At 33.7% G+C, this 19613-nt stretch overlaps 1 protein-coding gene across 4 annotated transcripts in view; it reads left to right on the top strand.

Annotated features, from left to right (window-relative positions):
* Positions 1–16181, top strand: part of TBC1D15 (TBC1 domain family member 15) — a 63596-nt gene extending 47415 nt beyond the window's left edge. For all 4 annotated transcript variants that reach the window (XM_037731908.1, XM_037731905.1, XM_037731906.1 and 1 more), the window contains 7 exons: positions 1664–1780; positions 6358–6458; positions 10213–10312; positions 10972–11069; positions 13321–13437; positions 13957–14043; positions 14846–16181. In XM_037731908.1, the coding sequence (XP_037587836.1) occupies positions 1664–1780; positions 6358–6458; positions 10213–10312; positions 10972–11069; positions 13321–13437; positions 13957–14043; positions 14846–15067 (842 nt within the window). In that variant the 3' untranslated portion in view covers positions 15068–16181. The remainder of the gene's footprint in view (positions 1–1663; positions 1781–6357; positions 6459–10212; positions 10313–10971; positions 11070–13320; positions 13438–13956; positions 14044–14845) is intronic.
* Positions 16182–19613: the final 3432 nt, after the last annotated feature.

The raw sequence follows: 19613 nt of genomic DNA on the forward strand, positions 1-19613 counted from the left end.
CTAGAGAAATGCAAACCAAAATCACAGTGAGATACCATCTCACACCAGTCAGAATGGCTACTATTAAAATGTCAAAAAATAGCATGAGATTACATAAAGCTGAATACCTCAACAAACTAGGCATCAAAGATACATAACCTCAAAATAATAAGAGCCATAGCCAACATCATACTGAACAGGAAAAAGATGGAAGCATTCCCCTTGACCAGAACAAGACAAGGATATCCACTCTGACCACTCCTATTCAGCATGGTACTAAAGTCAGGCAAGAGAAAGAAAAAAAAGGCATTGAGATAGGAATAGGGAGTGAACAGACAAGGGAAATAGAGTAGGCTTGCCAGGCAGCATTCAGAACCCACTTGATGTTAGTGATGGTGAATATAAAATGGGTCAGTCAACATGGTTGTCTTTCCTCATCCTTTTTTTAGCTACATCAAATTATTAGATGGAGAGTTAGATTTAATAAGAACTTTTTGTTTTTTGCTTAAGTACTCATTTTCTTTTCAGAAATGAGTTTTCTAGAAATATTATAAAATAGCATTTTCATACATCATTTTTTATCCCTTTTCTGCTTTTCACCTGGCTTGTCACTATTAAATATTTATACATGAAGAAATACTGATAGTTCATGAGAATACAAACAACTTTTTTTTTTTTTTTACTATGTTTAAAAAACATTAAGGCAGATATTCTGTATTGGCATTATGACAATGTAAATTATGCTTGAGTTAATAAAAGTTAACTTATTCTTTATCAACTGTGAAATGAGATGAAGCAGTTTGACTTTTTTTTTTTTTTTTTTTTTTTGAGGTAGGGTCTCACTGTGTTGCCCAGGCTGGAGTGCAGTGGTGCCATCATGGCTCACTGCAGCCTCGAATTGCTGGGCTCAGATAGTTCTGCCACCTCAGCCTCCTGAGTAGCTGGTACCACAGGCAGGCATCGCCATGCCTGGGTAATTTTTATGTTTTTTGTAGAGACAGGGTTTTGCCATGTTGCCCAGGCTGGTCTTGAATTCCTGGGCTTAAGCAGTCCTCCTGTCTTGGCCTCCCGAACAACTTTGGACACACTCATGATGATGTTTCCAAATCTGTTGTTCATGAAGTCATTTCTAGCTTATAATGATATCTAAAGTAAATGGTGTAGATATGAAAATAAGGAAATATTTTGTCCTAAAGATGTTTATGAAACATGACAAAGAATTTGATGGTACTTCTTAAAATGAATGCAGTAATTGTGAGTGAAACAAATCTCTTTGATTATGTTTGATTAGGTGGTAGGTTTTTTTTTTTTTTTAAGTTTTCAAGTACTACTATCTATAACATGCATTAATGACTGGCATTTTTGTTACTAATGCAGATTATTAGTGTTGCTTCTAATTCACTGAAAGTGTTTTCTATGCAGTTAAAAGTTTTCTATGTTTGGATAAAAATTGAAAAATATTTTAAAAGCTGCCCATGAGGAGGAGGACTGATTCTTGAAAAAATTCTGAAGTGTTACTTTATTGCATATTGGAAATGGAATTTGCTGAATTTTTTATTCATTAAGTGAAGCTTGTTGAATGAAATTAATAGCAAGAAAAATGACTCAGTACTTGTAATATGTGAGCTTTATAAGAATCTGTTTTTTGAAAGGTTTTCAAATATGTGATGATTTTCCTCTTCAGAAAAAGATGTTAACAGAACAGATAGAACAAACAAGTTTTATGAAGGCCAAGATAATCCAGGATTGATTTTGCTTCATGACATTTTGATGACCTACTGTATGTATGATTTTGATTTGGGTAAGTTCTTCTCTAAAGTCCTAATTTAAAAAGATGTAAATATGTATGCTTTAGAATTTATATTTTTAATCCAGTTAGACATGGATAATAGCTTTGTAAAATAAATGAGGATGATGATACCTAGTTGAACTTCAAGGTTTGAGAAGTATTGTAGTGCTCAACAGGTGATAAGCTCATAGGACATGAATACTTACTTAGTTGTTTTGACCTAACTGCTTAATAAATGGAGTTGTTATTTCTTTGAGACTTAGTAGTGTCTTAGGAAAAATTATCAAGATACTAAGGATGATAACCATGAGCTGAGAAAGTTTGCAAACCATTGTTTGATGTGCTGTTCCCCTTGTGAAGAAAAGTACTGATTTGATATCTTAGATAAGCAGTGCAAAAGTTTTGTAGGGCTTGTAGAACTTACTCTTTTTTTGGTAAATCTCTCTACAGAAGTTCATTGTAAGAACTGATGCTGGGGCCAGGCGTGGTGGCTCACACCTATAATCCCAGCACTTTGGGACATCAAGGCAGGTAGATCACCTGAGATTAGGAGTTCAAGACCAGTCTGGCCAACATGGTGAAACCCTGTCTCTACTAAAAGTACAAAAATTAGCTGGGCTTATGATGCTTGCCTGTAATTCCAGCTACTCAGGAGTCTGAGTCAGGAGAATTGCTTGAATCTCGGAGGAGGAGGTTGCAGTGAGCCGAGATCATGCCATTGCACTCCGGCCTGGGCAACACGGTGAGACTCTGTCTCAAGGGAAAAAAAAAAAAAGGAACTGATGGTGGAAGCAGAAGTGGGAAATTATCTGGGGGAGGGACACGAAGGGACAGAAAACTCAGGGAACCATTATTTTAAGAGGCAAGCGAACCCAAGATGTCTCTTGAAAGGACCAACAGCTTGTCTGACCATCAACCTTTAAATAAGTAGAAATACTAGAAATATTTGAGACCTGCTATGTGAGTGGCTTCTAGCTAAAGGATAATAGAAGTAGAAGTTTTCTAGATTATTTTAGTAATGCTTGAGATATCCTTTAGAGAAGCCGGTTGGATACTTAGCACATTAAAACCAAATGAACCTTGAATTACGGGTACATTTTCTTCACTGTTCATATCTATGTAAATTCCTCTTCGTTTCCTATATGTAAGTTAGGGGAGATATAATCTCTGTTTTGATCTTGAGGTATCAGCCTCTTTGGTGACAGTAAATCAAAAGTTGGAGTTTTCTTTAAAATGTAAAATGTAGTCAGTCCTGTCCATGACACCTATAATGAGCTTCTAATTGAATTGTTGAAAGAATATTAATAGAGTGCTTTTCAGGTTACAGAGTGCTTTCATACTGGATTTGATTTTTAATTCTCATGGCCTTTTGAAGAAGTGGGGAAATAATTCTCACTTTATGAGTAAGATGATTTTGATTTACAGAGTGACTTATAGTCACACAAGTAAATAATTGGTCTGGGAGTAGAGACCCAGGTCTTTATTGAAGGCTGGGATTCTCACCTTTATACCTTCAGCATCCCAGCCCTTTGCCATTTATTTTAGCTTCTGTTACCACCATAGGGGATAGGACCATTCTCCTTGGGAATAGAAGGCATTGCCCCACTCTCTCAGATGGTAATTTTGAGATAGGAATTCATACCTATTCTATAGCAGGAGTTCCTGAATGCTTAGTTTTCTTAGGGCATTTTCCCAGACCAGCCAACTGGATAACTTGCCATTTCTGTTTGTTTATACTAATGTCACGTTCTTTCTATATAAACATTTCAGTTATCTGAAATATAGTCAAGCTTTCTGTGGATAACTCTGACCTTATGAGAAGCCAAAATACTTTTTATAAAAGCAATGGATAATATTTCTTACTCTTTACTCATAGCAGAGTAACCTGGACTGTAAATTTACTGTCTTATAGGTGATTTCATTATATAGAGTTGTTTGGCTTCTTAACCATAGGTGAGGTATAGGTATATTTGCATTATACCATTATAATACAGTCTCAGTAGTGAGGAATGAGACAAAAGTTATGAAAAGCAGACAGAATAACTTAAGGAAGGGTGATTTTGAGTTAGTGAGTGCCAATACTATACTTCAGAAAGTTTCTGTGGGTAGCATCTTTACAGGGTTTGTAATGATGATACTGAATAACCAATGAGAGATTAAATTAGGAGAGTGTCTAATAGTTTTTTAAGAATGATTTCTGATACTCAATTTTTTGTTTTTTGATACTCTAAAAGATAAGCTTCAGTAACCTGGAAAATTGAAATATATTTAGTTAAAATTTTTCTTTTTGGTGTAAGCAAGTATACAGTAGGATGATAAGGTATTCATTTCTCAGCCCCTCCCCCCCAACAACACACTGAAACAAATTTGCTTTTGAAGTAATTTTAGGGAAGTACTTCAGAAATTGTAGTTGTGCTGATTAAGATGTGCATCAGTCAGCAGTAGTGCAGAATCTGAGTATCACTGAATGCTAATTTAAACATTCTTAATCTTGCTTTAATTAAAAGGAATTTATACATTAATTCCACCTCCTACAACCCATGACATACCCCAAAGAACATCATGTATAAAATAAAACAGATTAAAGGTAACCAGAAGATGAAGATTAATTTGACAACTTCCTTCACCTAAGACTTAACAGAAGAAATATGGTAATGATTCCATATGAAAGCCGAGGACTTAAAGGATTAAATTTGCTTCTTAGGAATTTTTATTCATTATAACTTAATAATAAAGCACTTTTTTAAGAGAGGAAAGGTGCTTTGTAAATCTTTTGAATAACACACTTTGAAATATTTCTGTTGTAGATCATACACAGTCAGACTCTACTTAAAGTAGTACTCTTGCACTTTGTTGAATTCAGGTTAGATTTCCTTCATGCTTTAATTGGTTTATCCTTTATTATTTATCATTGATTTCACTGTGTCCGGTAAGAAAGTTCTGATGATAACAATTTAGTCTTTCATCTATCTTATTTCTTAAAAAGTGTACATTATTTTAGAAACCATCTGTGTAAATTTGTAGAAATGATTACATTTAGATATTTTGTCACAAGTCACTTTTGTCTAGCTCTTTTCCCTAAATGTCTTGGTAACTTCATTGTCTGGTACTGTAAGGATGTCCTCCATGAGAACTCAGGTGCCCTTTTATGCTAAAGTGAGTAAAGCTGTATTTTCCTGCAGAATGCAGTGTAGACAGAGTGAGGTCAGTAGGACTGTGGAAAGGTATGGCAGTAAATGATTGGACAGAGGCTCACAGCAAATTGAGCTGAACCTTTATTTGTAAGGAGATTCTGAGGTGATCTGAGTGCCTCTGTTTATTGTGTGTTTGATCTGAGTTTTCTCAGATGATTTAGTTTACTGGCTTTCTGAGATCATTTTTTAAAGTTTTCCTCCAAAACAGAAAGAGTAATGTATAATTATCATTTATATTATAGCAGAACTATTCCCTCCTCCTTTTATTAAATATTTATTCTTATAAGGCTTCAGTGCAAATAGATTTTTGGTGAATAAAAATGTAAGCTTTGGATTTGCAAATGAAAGACTATTTTCCAGACTTCCCAAGCTACCAACAAAGAAATTTCTATATGATTTTAATAAATACACAAAACTTACCAAAGTTGAATAACGTGTAAGTAAAAAGGCTTAATATAAGCTCTTGTTCCTTCATTGGTTCAAGAATCTCTTAAGTCTGAAAATTTTTCAAGTCTTGAAAATTGTAAAGGAAGGATAATTGAGGGTTTTATAAGAGAAAGAAAAGAAACAAGAAGTTTGGCATGTTCAGGTGAAAAAGTGAAACTAACACTTTTTCTTATTTTTAAGTGAGGGATCTGACTCCTTAATTTTCCAGTTTTTCTTTAATCAAGGGCTCTATTACTGTCACCATTGAGAAATTATGGTAACATCAGAGACAGATAGTTAAGTGGTCACTTTAGGTACAAAATAGTGATTGGATTAAGCCCTGTTGCTGGCATTGGTTGGATGTAGAGAGTAACAAAGAAAGAAAGAAAGAAGGACCTAGATTAAGGCTATTTAAAAGAGGCTCTTAATTTTGTAACTCCTTTTGTGTGAATCTAAAGGCCTGATTGCCAAAGCAGTGGAACCCTTTTCAGTTCTTATTTTACGTGGCTTACTTGTGGTAGTTTGGCATTGTTAACCACTCTGGGCTTGCAACTTTCTTCTCCTTGATTTTTGCAACGTTTTCTCCCTTGATTTTTTTCTTTACTTCTCTGACTGGTCTTTATTAAACCTGTCTTTTTTATATTCCCCTGGGTTATCTCTTCACCCCTCTTCTTTCTCATGATGATCTTGCATGCTATTTTTAAAAATATTACCCACTCTTGATAGTGTATCTGCACTGAGACACATGCTGGAAGCTATATTTTGCTTGACATCTCAATCTGAAACAACTCATCTTTCTTACTCATGACTAGAGTTTCTCATTTATGTTCTTTTCTTGGTGAACATCAATGTCTACCAAATTTTGAATCCAAAAAATAGATAAAATTTTAAGTGAAATGGTGGTGATATGCACAGGAGGATACATAAAGCTTAGGTTTTCAGAGACATTATTTGTTCTGTTCTTTTTAGGATATGTGCAGGGTATGAGTGACTTACTTTCCCCTCTTTTATATGTGATGGAAAATGAAGTGGATGCCTTTTGGTGCTTTGCCTCTTACATGGACCAGATGGTAAGAACAGGGATTCCTTCCATTAAACTGTTTTTGGAAAATTTTAGTTGTATAATTTTATAGTATAAGGTTGATTTTTATATTTAGTCCACTGTGATGGAACCTAAAAAAATTACTTCATGCCTTTTGTTATCTTTTTCTTTTTAGTAGCCATTCAAGGGCTTAGAAATACTGGTGTTTTTAATACAGGAAATAGTTTGTGCCTGTAGTTTAGGAATAATCAGGATTTAATATCAGTAAATGCTTATGTTCTATAAAAGAGCCATGAGTCATTATAGAATATTGATAAAATAAATGAATTCAGTTTTGTGGAATAGTTGAACTTCAATATCATCTGTTTTAGAGATAAAGCTTAGTCATGGCAAGTAATATCCTTACCTTTTGTGAACATTTTGAATTTTGTCATTATAGTAACTGATTTTTCTCCAGATGTGTTTGAACTGTTTGTAACTCTGACACTTTATTAAGAATTTATTGTTGTTTTCCCAGAAATATGTGATTATTAGAATTGAACTATGTCTATATATACATGTTAGCACAAAGAACATTTTTATTTATTATCATTGTTAAATCTTTGAGACAGAGTTCTAGGACAATAGTGCAGAGAATATTGACAGGGAAATAAAATAGAAAAGTCTCTTCAAGCAATCTATTAGAGGGGAAAAAAAAAAAGCAGAAGGGATGAGACTGGATAAAGGCACATGAAATCCAAAGATCTGACTACATAGGTTCCTGTATTTTTTCAAAATAAGACTAACATACTTGATGCTGGGCCTTTATGTTGCATATTGAAATAGCTGGCTTGCAAGGAGATAAGCATTTTAAATCTGTAACCCTCTGAAATATTTTCCTGTAATATAGGGTTTAAATCAGAGTTTCTGGCACCCTTCTCTTTTTTTTCTTTATGTCTATTCTTTTCCTCTTGCTTGCCTATTTTTTTTTCCTCCCTCGAATTTTCCCCACTTTTGGCTATTTTCTCAAGTCTCTTGTCCGTAGATTCAACTTGTTCTCACATCTTTCAGTTTTTTTCTAAATGTGTATTTGATAAGATTTGATAGTTTTAAAGTATTCTTTTACTGTTAAATTCATAAATATTAAAATTGTTTCTTTGCCATAAATTAATGTCTTTTTGATTATTTGGAAGGATTATGAATGCAGTATTTGGTAATATCATAGTTTGACTTCCTTACTTTTTTGATTGATTGATTTGCCTACCTTCTTAGTTCCATTTACTCCCAGTGCTCTAGAAACCTGAGACATTTGTTATAAAGGTCTGTACAACTGATACTAATTACATAAAAATTGTTGTCTGCCTTCTTTGTGTTTTTGTTGTTTATCCTCTTTTTACCAGAGCTAGTATGTTCCTTGATAAAGAGGGATTATATCTTTGTTTCACTGGTAGCATACCAGAATTTTCCTAATGCCTGACATGAGGTTCAACAGATTTTATAGAATAAACACGTGAATCTTTCCCCAGTGATTAGTTTAAATTGCTATAGTAGATATTCTAAAAAATAAAAATAAAACTAAGATGAACATACTGCATTTAGTTCATGCAATAATAGTTTTCAATAAAACTAAGCCATCATTGATATGTTAATGTATATTGACATGCAATGCCACATATATACATGCATGTGGCATACGTACATACACGTGTGTGTATGCATGTATATAGGTCTCGTATGTAATGACTACTTTCTGAACATGTGTAATATACACTTTATAGTCTGTCATTTTTTTGTGTATGAAGGTTCAGTTTCTTTGTTCTGTCATTTTCACAGTAAATGTTCTCTGTTTGCCTTTTCCATTAACTATGTTCTGGGGATTTTTCTAGTCTTTATTCTAAAAAGATCTCTCCTTAGCATATTGTCTGCTAACATCTTTCATAATATTTGAATGATAGGGAAATACGTGGCAATCAAAATAATCTGTATGATTATTTTTCACTGCATTTCCCTTGTCTGATGTCCTTAAAACTGTGCTGCTGTTTCTCGATTCTTTGTTTTTGTTTTATAGCTTTATTTCATGTAAGTTTGTACTACTTTTGTAGTGACTGAATCTAATGTCCATAAATTTACTTTTGTTGATGTTTACTTACATCTAGGCATAGACTTTGTCTATTATTTAGGAAATACAAAGTACTGAGTGATCTGATGAACTTTGTTATACTCATCATGCATTCTGCCGTGTAGTTTTTGGTTCCTTTCTTTGTCCCTTGCCCCATACAGACACATTTATTTATAGACACATTTGAAGCCCTTTGTTGATCCCACTCTCCCTTCTCCAGGAGTAACTACTTTTTCAAATTTGGTGTCTGTCATTATGGGGGTGCTTCTTTTTTATAGCAGAGTGGGTAGCAAATGTCTGTGCCATGTTGGTATTCCCAAATCAGCTCTAGTCTTTGAATGTGTCACAGCAAAAATGATCCTGTTAATCACAGTTGATTCTGCCCCTTCCCTGTAGATCTCTCCCGCAAATGTGGAGGAACTATTTCCTGAAGTTTTGAGTTAGTCTATTAAACTAGTTTTTAAAATTCATTAAAGAGAAAGAGCTTATTGAAAATTAATAGCCTTAACTTGTTTTTAACTCAAGAATGGTTTCTAATATGATAGTTCTAATAAAGCACTATTGTACTATAAAAGTGAAAAAGTAAGTGTAAAGGAGGAAATGTTGTTCTAAGGCTTTCACTAGGGTTGGACAGTAGGTTACCACAGAGGGATCGGGACATATGAGTTAAAGGGATCCAAATTATTTGAGAAGCCTTTCAGAGCATCTGTTTTGGTGCCTTCTGGCCCCTTGACTCAGGTGTTGGTAGGGAGTCTACTCAGCTTTGAAGACTGTGTAAAACATATGAACCCCAGCAGTTCTCAAACTCTGTAACCTCAGGACCCCTTCATACTCTCCCATAGTATGAGTTTTTGTTTATGTGGGTTATATCTGTTGATGTTTATGTAAAAAATTAATACTGAGAAATTTGTATTCACTTATTTATTAATTCATTAAATAATAACAATAAACACATTCCACCTTAACATAGATTAAATTTTTTTCAATGAAAAGTAACTTTTCCTAATGAAAAATTTACTGGCACAAGGAATTCTTTTAAATTTTTTATTTTCAAAAATGTCTGGTTTAATAGAAGACAGCTGGATTTTCATATCTGCTTCTGTGTTCAATCTGTTGGAATATCACTCATCATATAGCCTTTGCACTTGTGAAAGAATTAAATTACGAAATCCAGATAATGTTTTAGTATTATCCTGAAAATGGTTTTGACTTTACAGATTCTCTAATGTCATCAAACCTAAGAAGCAATTAATTCTTTAAAATGAAATACATATTAAAACTAAAATTAATTTTATTATATATGGTAATTTGAAGGAATATTTAACAATGGAAATAATGTGATAAATATTTATTTCCCAAATGTGTGTTTCTTTCACCAAGTCCTTCATGCTATGTAAGAAATAAATGTCTTAGTCTGCAGTTGCTATGTCTGCATATTTCTTTATCTAAGTCAGATGAATAGAGGGAAAAATAATCCTTAGTTTTGAGACCAAGGATTCTTTCTCCTTACCCCCCTTTTCAGTGTTACATTAGCTTTTTGATTAGTCACACATCTTTTAAGATAACCAGTGTGGTATAAGTTTAGCATTTGTCCTTAGACATCACGTTTTAGTTATCAGTCATTATATACTATAAAATATTTATTAAATATTACTTGTATAGTTACAATTATTTCCTTTTAAAGCATCAGAATTTTGAAGAGCAAATGCAAGGCATGAAGACCCAGCTAATTCAACTGAGTACCTTACTTCGATTGTTGGACAGTGGATTTTGCAGTTACTTAGGTAAGTTTAGTGAATCAGAGCTATACCCAGCAAACTGTAGGTTAATGCATAGAAAAAAATGTAAAGAACTCTTTTAAAGAAGCCAGGTGCAGTGGCTCATGCCTCTAATCCCAGCACTTTGGAAGCTGAGGAGGGAGGATCACTTGAGCGCAGGAGTTTGAGACTAGCCTGACCAGCACTGTGAGACCCAATCTCTACAAGAAAAAAAATGCTGGCTGTGGTGGTGCACCCCTATAGTCCCAGCCACTCGGGAGGCTGAGGTGGGATGATTGCTTGAGCCCAGGAGGTTGAAGCTGCAGTGAGCTTTGATCTCTCCACTGCACTCCAGCCTGGGCGACATAGCAAGACCCTGTTATAAAAAAGAACTTAAAGACATATATACCCTACTGCACTTTCTTCGGTTCCATAAAAGTGTGAGACCAAACTCACTTTGTATAATTCTCCCTTAAACTTGATTCATCAAATGTATTATTTGTTATTTTTTAGTTTTTAAAAAGAAGTCAGCCTTCAAATTTGAAATCATACCTTAACTTAGTAGAAGACAAATGTATAGGGCTTTGAATTGCCTAAGACGTGTAGGAAAATTTGAGAAATGTAACTGTATTCTGACATAATTAACATAAGAGTAAGTCATATGTATGTTTTTTTCTTCTGTATAGAATCTCAGGACTCAGGATACCTTTACTTTTGCTTCAGATGGCTTTTAATCAGATTCAAAAGGGAATTTAGTTTTTTAGATATTCTTCGATTATGGGAGGTAAGCCCTTAAATTATTATGCAAATATATTTATTATGAAAAGTAACAATTTATTCTGTAGAGTATAAATGGATTGTGGTAGCCTTACTGAAATATCTAAAGCAAGAACGTTCCAAAATTCTGATGAACTTATAACTTCTGCTTAAAAATTAGTCACACACTGAATATCTGGTCTTTGGAGCTTTGTTCTTCAAATCACAATCTCTGGGGCCAAGAGGTATCCCGAACAAGTTCTCTAGGCCATTTGCTGCCTTTGTTCTTCCTTTGAGAGACTTGACTTTATGTCAGGCTTTGCCACATCTGGCATAGAGGATATTCTTATGTTTTTGATGTACTTCTTTTATTCCATTTTTTACCCAGGGCAACTCTATTTCTTCAACTTTTTATTTTAGGTTTAGGGAGTACATGTGCAAGTTGTTTACATAGGTAAATTGCATGTTGCTGAGGTTTGGTGTGTGAATGATTCTGTCACCCAGGTAGTGATCATAGTACCCAGTAGGTAGTTTTACATCCCATGTCTTCCTCACACCATCCTCCTCCATGTGTAATCCCCAGTATCTATTGTTCCGGGGCAACCCTTAATGAAAAACAAAATAATTTCACATTTTCTTAAGTTTTTGTTAATAATAGGTGTGTGCTTTTTTTTTTTTTTTTTTTTTTTTTTTTTTTTTTTTTTTTTTTTTTTTTTTTTTTTTTTTTTTTTTTTTTTTTNTAGTTTGTTTTAAAGAGAAGGGGTCTTGCTATGTTATGCAGACTGATCTTGAACTCCTGGACTCAAGTAATCCTCTCACCTCAGCCTTATAAGTAGCTGGGACTACAGGTGTATGCCACTGTGCCCAGCTCAGTGTGCTTTTTAATAGAATACTGGTATAATGATTGATCATACCTTAGGATAACAGAAATTCTTCCAAGGAAAGAATTGGGAGACAATCCATTTTGATAATAAATACAACTTTATACAGCAGAACTCTAGTGGTCTCTGAGGTTTTTACAGCTGGAAATTGATTCCTATGCTATTGATGGGTCTGCTACCATTAGACAAGGCATTGTGCTGATTAAAAAGTTGATTGCTTTGTGCTTACTTCCTCTGCTCTGAAATTAGAAGTAAAACCCACATGCTCGCTCTTTATCTGGAAGCATACTTAAATATTTATCAATTTTATTAAATTAGTATCTTAATTTATGGGTTAAAAATGGGTTAACCCATTTATGCCTAGTGTTCCTTATTGGAATGCTAAGCATGTAGGAGTTATTTATATCTTGCTGCTCAAGGTCGTCATGAAGACTAAAGCTAACCCCTGAAAATAAAAAAGTTTGATTGCAAAAATTCAAAAAGTTGCAATCTCAGGCATAAATGGGTTTTAAAGGATGAATTAAGAATATTATTGCCACATAGCTAGAATAACTCCTCAATATGTGTTTACTAAATAAATTCAAACTTTTAATGGAATCCTTGAGGTTAATTGCATTGTAATTAAACTTTCAACAATTGGGTTTAGTTTGAAAATTATTCAACTTGATTTGCTCCTTTTGAAAGAAGTAAACACATTTCAGGTATGCTCTAATAGTACGGTTTGTATGCATGTTTTTATCTTTCCAGAAAAGATATTATTAGGTACATGAAGGAGGGGGAAATTAGGATCCTAAATTTGAGGGTATTATCTGACTTTAGGAAGAGCTATAGCTATTGATCAAGCATTTTATATGTTTGGTTATAAATTTGGGGTAATTCAGTTATTGTCACAATCAGGGATATAATGTGATGCAATGGTTTTATTATGTATTTAGAATGTAGAACTACTTCTGGGTGTTTCTGATTCCATGTTCTGTATAACTGAACCTTTTTTATTTCCAGGGGTTAGCTTTAGTCTTTTTTTCCAGATCAAAGTGACAAACTGCTATTTCAGAAAAATAATTGAAAATGCATCTAACCCTTACATCTTAACCTTGTGGCTCTAGCTCCTGCATTAATAACATTTGTCATATTGGCTAGGCTCAGTAATTTATTTACTATGGCTATCTTTAAAAGCCACACTTAGAATATGTCATATTCATGTAATGTTAAACTTGATAGTTATTTTGTAGCTGAAGGTAAGACTCTTCTGCCCCTCATTTCCTAGCTAGAAAAACCTTGGACTTCCCTACATAGGCAAAATCTACTTTGTGTGGAAGTCATTCAGTGTTCAGAATTGTATTGGTAAGGAAAATATTTTAGAGTCAATATAGTAAATAGTTCTTCTGCCTTCTGTAGGTAATGTGGACTGAACTACCATGTAAAAATTTCCATCTTCTTCTCTGTTGTGCTATTCTGGAATCAGAAAAGCAGCAAATAATGGAAAAGCATTATGGCTTCAATGAAATACTTAAGGTAGTTATTCCTTTAACTTAGATTTTTGGTGTCCTGGCTCTTCTGTCTGTTTGGTGGTCCTGATATACAGAACATTTCCGTGGAACGTTATTAAATCTCAAGTAACTTAAATTGTGTCAATAACAGTGCTAGGAATGACTCTCTCAGAATGACAGTTTGAATACATATTGGCCAGTTATTTTTACCTGGCTAATTAGGAAGAAAAGGAAATTCAGCAAGTGATCTTTTACGTAGTTTAGTTTTCCAAAAATTAATTGTCTTTTGATTATAACTTTGAGATAACAGACTTGGGATAGCTGCTGGATTTAATGTTCCATAAGCTTATTAGCTAGTCTTTAGCTTTAAAACTTGAAATAATCTAATGAAAGATATATTGAATTTCCTGTGTATTTGTAGTATATGAATGTTTTTAAGGATTTTATCTGCAGTGAAATATAACTGGTAATAAATTTTTTATGTAGTAGAATATAATAGTGCATTCAGTTTCGATTATCACTTTATTTTGTTGATACTTTTTAGCATATCAATGAATTGTCCATGAAAATTGATGTGGAAGATATACTATGCAAGGCAGAAGCAATTTCTCTACAGATGGTAAAATGCAAGGTATACAGTGTTTTGAGTAATTGCAAGATTTGTTTGTTTTGGTGGGTTGAGATCGAGAAAGATTTCTCTTCTTGGAAATAAAATAGCAATTTTAGCAAGTTGAGGGCAGACACAAAATATAGGGTAGCTTTTTGTTTGCTCTTCTAGATTTATAGCACTTAATTGAAAACAGTTGACTATGGCAGATAGGAAACAGTAATAAGGTAAAATGGTCAAAGTAATGAAAATATTTCTATAACAAAGAGGCTGTGGAATTTCAGCAATGGTATATTATTTAGTTGAACTCATGAATGCAGAATAGGCTCTTATATTAAATATGCAGTATCTCCAACACTTTTGATGTGTTTTGGCCCTCTCTCTCTCTCTCTCTCTCTCTCTCTCGACTTGGTTCATTTCTACAAACATTTATTTGATACCTGTTCTCTTCCAAAGCATGTCAATGAGAGACTTCTTGCCTTTGAAGAACTTCTGTTTACTGGGAGAGAAAGATGGTCTAAGTAAGATATTACAAAAAGGAGAAAGAGATAAATGCCAAGTATTAGGAAATGCTATGTTTGTGGGAATGTGGAGGTGGGTTGGAGAGTGACTAATTTGGAAGCTATCTAAGACTCACTTAGGGAAATGTGGTTAGCATTTTATTTGGAACTGAGAAGATAAGTTGTGAGAAGGTTACATAACATTTACACTGTTAGGACAAATGCTCAGATTCTGGAATCAGTGTAGTCTTAAACAGAAGTGTTACTTTGTGGTTATTTTTCCTCTGTAGTAAAAGATAGTTTCGTGTTTGATTTTTCATATCCAGGAATTGCCACAAGCAGTCTGTGAGATCCTTGGGCTTCAAAACAGTGAAGTTACAACACCAGATTCAGATGTTGATGAAGAGGAAAATGTTGGCATGACTCCTTGTCCTACATCTGCATTTCAGAGTAACGACTTGCCTACACTTGCTGCCAGTGGAGTCAGAGATGACAGCCCAACACAGACATCAGTGTCGTCTGATGGCTGCAGATTAACACCTGCATGATCATTCTTCTTGCTTTTTTGGGAAGAGACACTTTGTTGCAACTTTTTTTCAAGTACTTGAAAGCTGGAAATTTAAAATGTTGGTATTGATCATGCTTTAAGGTTTATGTAAAGAAAGTGTACTGATGTTCTTACATTAAAGCTTTACAAAGATTTAAACTAATTATTTTTGTAGTTACTTCTACAAAATAGCCTTTCCTTTTCGATAACATTCCTGAGTATTTTTATAGTCAAGTACATTTTATTTTCTTGCTGATGAACTGGAATTGGATAAATAACGCAAGTGGATGAGTTGATATTATGCACTTTGAAAAACATTCACTTTGTTTACTCTTAAGTTTATTGGGTTTGGATTTGATTAAATTAAATGTGGAGGCTTTCTATCGCGTTCTAAGCTGAGAAGTAGATTGTTACCCAGTAATGAAATAAAAAGTTAAAAGGATTTTTTTCTTGATTGTTTACAACAATACTCAGTTTAAATATTTATGCTGGTTGAATGTGATTTAAATTGGACATTTTCATCAATGCAATCTAATGTATAGATAAATATTTCAGCCATAATAAGTGGATTGGCAGTATATTTTTTTCATTGAACTTTTCTTCACTTGTATATAAAGATTATATATAAGTCCTTATTTATGAGTATAAGAAAAGTTAGGCATATTTTCTTTAACTGAATAAACTTGACTATTGATTTATATAACCCAGTTTAACAAAATTTAACCTGGCTTCAATATGAGATATTTTTCAAAACTATTTTCTTAAACATTTATTTCTTGAGAGTATGTTCAACCCTGTACCTGGTGTAATTTTAAAACTAATTGCTTGTAACCTCACTTTATTAATAATGTTTATTATCATTCCTTATAATGCATTAACTAAGTAATCAGGTGTTTAAATTTTTATAAAATACTCTTTGCAAAAAGCTTATTTCAAAAATTTCAAGATGCTTTCATGAATCTCAAAATAACAATTTTTGTATATGAACAAAGCTGTTGTTTTTACCATGCAGTATTGCATGATTTTAAGTTATGTGAAATTAGCATAACTGATTTTGTTTTAATTGTAAGTTGTTAACTCCTGTATATATATCATTAAAGTAAATTTGAAGTTGAGTAGTGTTTTTAGTTAAATTATACTTAGAAATAGTCTGCTAATTTTTTTTTTTTTTTTTTTTTTTTTTTTTTTTTTTNTTTTTGAGACAGAATCTTGATCTGTCTCCCAGGCTGGAGTGCAGTGGCGCAATCCCGGCTCACTGCAACCTCCACCTTCTGGGTTCAAGCAATTCTCCTGCCTCAGCCTCCCGAGGAGCTGGGACTACAGGCTCGTACCACTGCACCCGGCTAACTTTTGTATTTTGAGTAGAGATGGGGTTTTGCCATGTTGGCCAGGCTGATCTCAAACGCCTGACTTCAAGTGATCCACCCACCTCAGCCTCCCAAAGTGCTGAGATTACAGGTATGAGCCACCGTCCCCAGCTAATTTTTTACCAGAAGAAGAAACATCCAAGATGGACCTCAATACATCTGTTATTTTTATATGATTGAAATGATCATCTGAATAAAGTTGAAATGATCATCTGAATAAACTTTTTACCAGAAGAGAAAACATCCAAGATGGACCTCAATACATCTCTTATTTTTATATGATTGAAGTGATCATCTGAATAAAGTTATGGAAATGAAAAAGAAATATCCGTTTCATAACTGAAAAAAACTTTTCATTAGCATGGAAATGGGCAGTGTTGCCTTGAAGGATATGTTTATTTGTCTCAGTAAAGCAGCTTACTACAGCCAATGCTAATAGTGTAAAAAAAAATGTTGCACAGTTCTAAAATGGTCCTAGAGATTGACTTTTTTCCCCCAATAAAGGGAAACAAATGAACTTTTTTCCTAGTTGAGCATTAACTGACAACCATGACAGTAGAACCATTCGATTTTAGTTTTTAATATTATGTGTGTTATCTTTCATCATAATAATGAGTAAGCCTATTCAGAAAAAGAACATAAACTGATCAAAAACCCAGCCTCTCCAGCCTTTCATATCCTGCTATTCAGGAAATTGCTTAGAACATCTTGATGTCCTCCTTGTTCTTCCTGGACAGTGACTTTTTGGGAGTTTTTTCCTATTGTGTGATGTGATACCTACTTCAGATTTTTTTTGTTTAATCTTAATACATTTAGTAAGTTGAACTTCTGTCAAGTTTTATTACAAAACTACTTGTAAAACAGTTTTTACTAACCTGCATTTCTATCTAGTGTATTTTTGATATGGAAGTGGTAGTATAATATAGTTCCAGAAAAAGTCTTAGTCGTCCACGAAGTCCAGTTAGCAAATACTATGTGCTATTAAGATTGCTAAAATACAGGGTTCAGGTAAATTTACTAGCTTTTTAAAAGGTTTTTTTGTTTTCACAAGATGCTCTGTCCACACCCTTATAACATGTAAAGTATATCCTATATTATGTGATAAAGTTGTTAAAATTCGTTTCTAACATTAACTGTTAAAAGTACAGACAATCTAACTTGTGATTTGAGTTACAAACTTTCAACTAAGTTTATGATGGTCTGAATGCAGTGCAGTGAATAGAAACCATACTTGAAGTACCTATACAGCTGCCTTTTTCAGTTTCACTACAATATTCTGTAAATTACATGAGATATTCAACACTTTATTATAAAATAGGCTTTGTGTTAGATGATTTTGCCCAACTGTAAACTAATGTAGTGTTCTGAGCATGTTTAAGGTAGGCTAGGTAAGCTATGGTTGGTAGGTTAGGTGTATTAAAAGCATCTTTGTTTAATGATATCTTCAACTTATGATGTGTTTATCAGAACATAATGTAAGTTGAAGAGCGTATATGTTTTCAAGTCTGGCATAAATCTATGGGAACCTTTTGCGTTTAAGAACCTCCCCATTTTGATAATTTCATGGGTCTAAGATTATAAGAAACTTTCAGTGACTAGAGACTAAATTTTTTTTGAGCATTAAGACAACAGCCTTTTGGGAGAGAGATTGAGCGATTCTTACTGAACTTGACATTGCCAAGAAATTTTATAGATGCCAACTAATTCTTAGGTGAAGTTCACATATGTGTGCCCATTATTAAAGATAGTTTGTATAAAGTAACCCTAAATTTATTGAAGAACCTACAGTGTCAGCTGAGTTATGTGCAGATATGTACCAGGAGAACATCATTTTAGCTTGGGCATCTTTACTTGGGGTTTTCAGAGGATACCGGAACCTCACTGTATGCAAAGTGTTGTGGGTGTACCTGCATATTTTTGGAGGCAGGTTCACAGTTTCTGAAAGTGTTCTCATTTTCCGCAAATGTTGGCAACCATTGTTACAAGTTGTTTAATGGAAGAGTAGTAACAATGTATAACTTATGCTAATTTTATGTGCTGAGCTCCCATTAATTAAAATATACTCAGAGTGCTTGTTTCCATATCCTTGGTCTGTATTATTAAGATATATGTCCAGGTGCTAATTAGGGTTGCAGACTCAGAGTCTTTGGACGTCAGATTAGGAATCTGCATTTTAACAAGCATCCAGGTGATTTCCTGAGCTCCTCTGAACTTAGAGAACTACCATTATGTATTGTATTTCATACGTTAATCTTTTGATTTACGGTGAAGTAGACAATTCCCTTAGTTTTTAAAAAGCTGGTTCCTTGATTTTCTAAGATGGATTTGCTCTAGTTCTGGTCGCCATTTTTAGTAGAAAGCGATGACAGTCATCTCAGCCTATTATATGAAGATTTTCTCCTCATTTCTTACATTCTGAAGAAAATTAAGCGTTCTGTGTCACTTCTGAGCACAAAACAAGATTAAATTATTGGAATCTGAAAGGTTTCCATCAGTGTCTATTGTTATTACCTGATAGTAAGCATCTGTACTTGGACGTATGTGTATACACTGCCATTTGAATGATGCAATCATATTTGGCCTGTTCTTCCCTTGGGATCTTATGGGAATTTTAAGTTGTATATTTTTGAGGAGCTTTCTAATTACAAATGTTTTCCCCACTGTTGTAAGCAGGCTTTTATTTTTTAGGCCATCCATCTTGATACAGGGAAAAACTATGTGTTGCCCTTACCTGGAAAGGTTGGAGGTGTGCCTGCAGTTGTACTGGACATCCACAGTGTTTTTTGATATCCACAGCACCTCTTTCAGCCCCCCGGGAAATTACACTGTTTATGAAATCAATATTTTAAAAAAGTGATTATACACAAAAGTCTTCTAAGAACAATCAGGAATCATATATACCATATTTGCCTAATGATTCAATCCCTATTGATAAAATCAGGATCTTAGAATAATAGGTGAGCTATTAAATATGCCTCTCAGTCTCAAATGATCTAGATACTATATTGCTCCTCACATACCTCTCTTTGCAAACGATGATAGAATGAAAAAACATCAGTAAGCTTTGCTGTGATCAATGAGCAGCAGTCCAGTTTAGTTTAGCTTTTTTAATTAAAAAGACCTATTAACTTCAAAGATGGACTTTTGCTGTGACCGTCAATAATGGTTCCAACATCATAC

Source organism: Cebus imitator, unplaced genomic scaffold (genome assembly GCF_001604975.1).
Source record: "Cebus imitator isolate Cc_AM_T3 unplaced genomic scaffold, Cebus_imitator-1.0 Scaffold429, whole genome shotgun sequence".
In the NCBI taxonomy this organism is placed as follows: Eukaryota; Metazoa; Chordata; class Mammalia; order Primates; family Cebidae; genus Cebus; species Cebus imitator.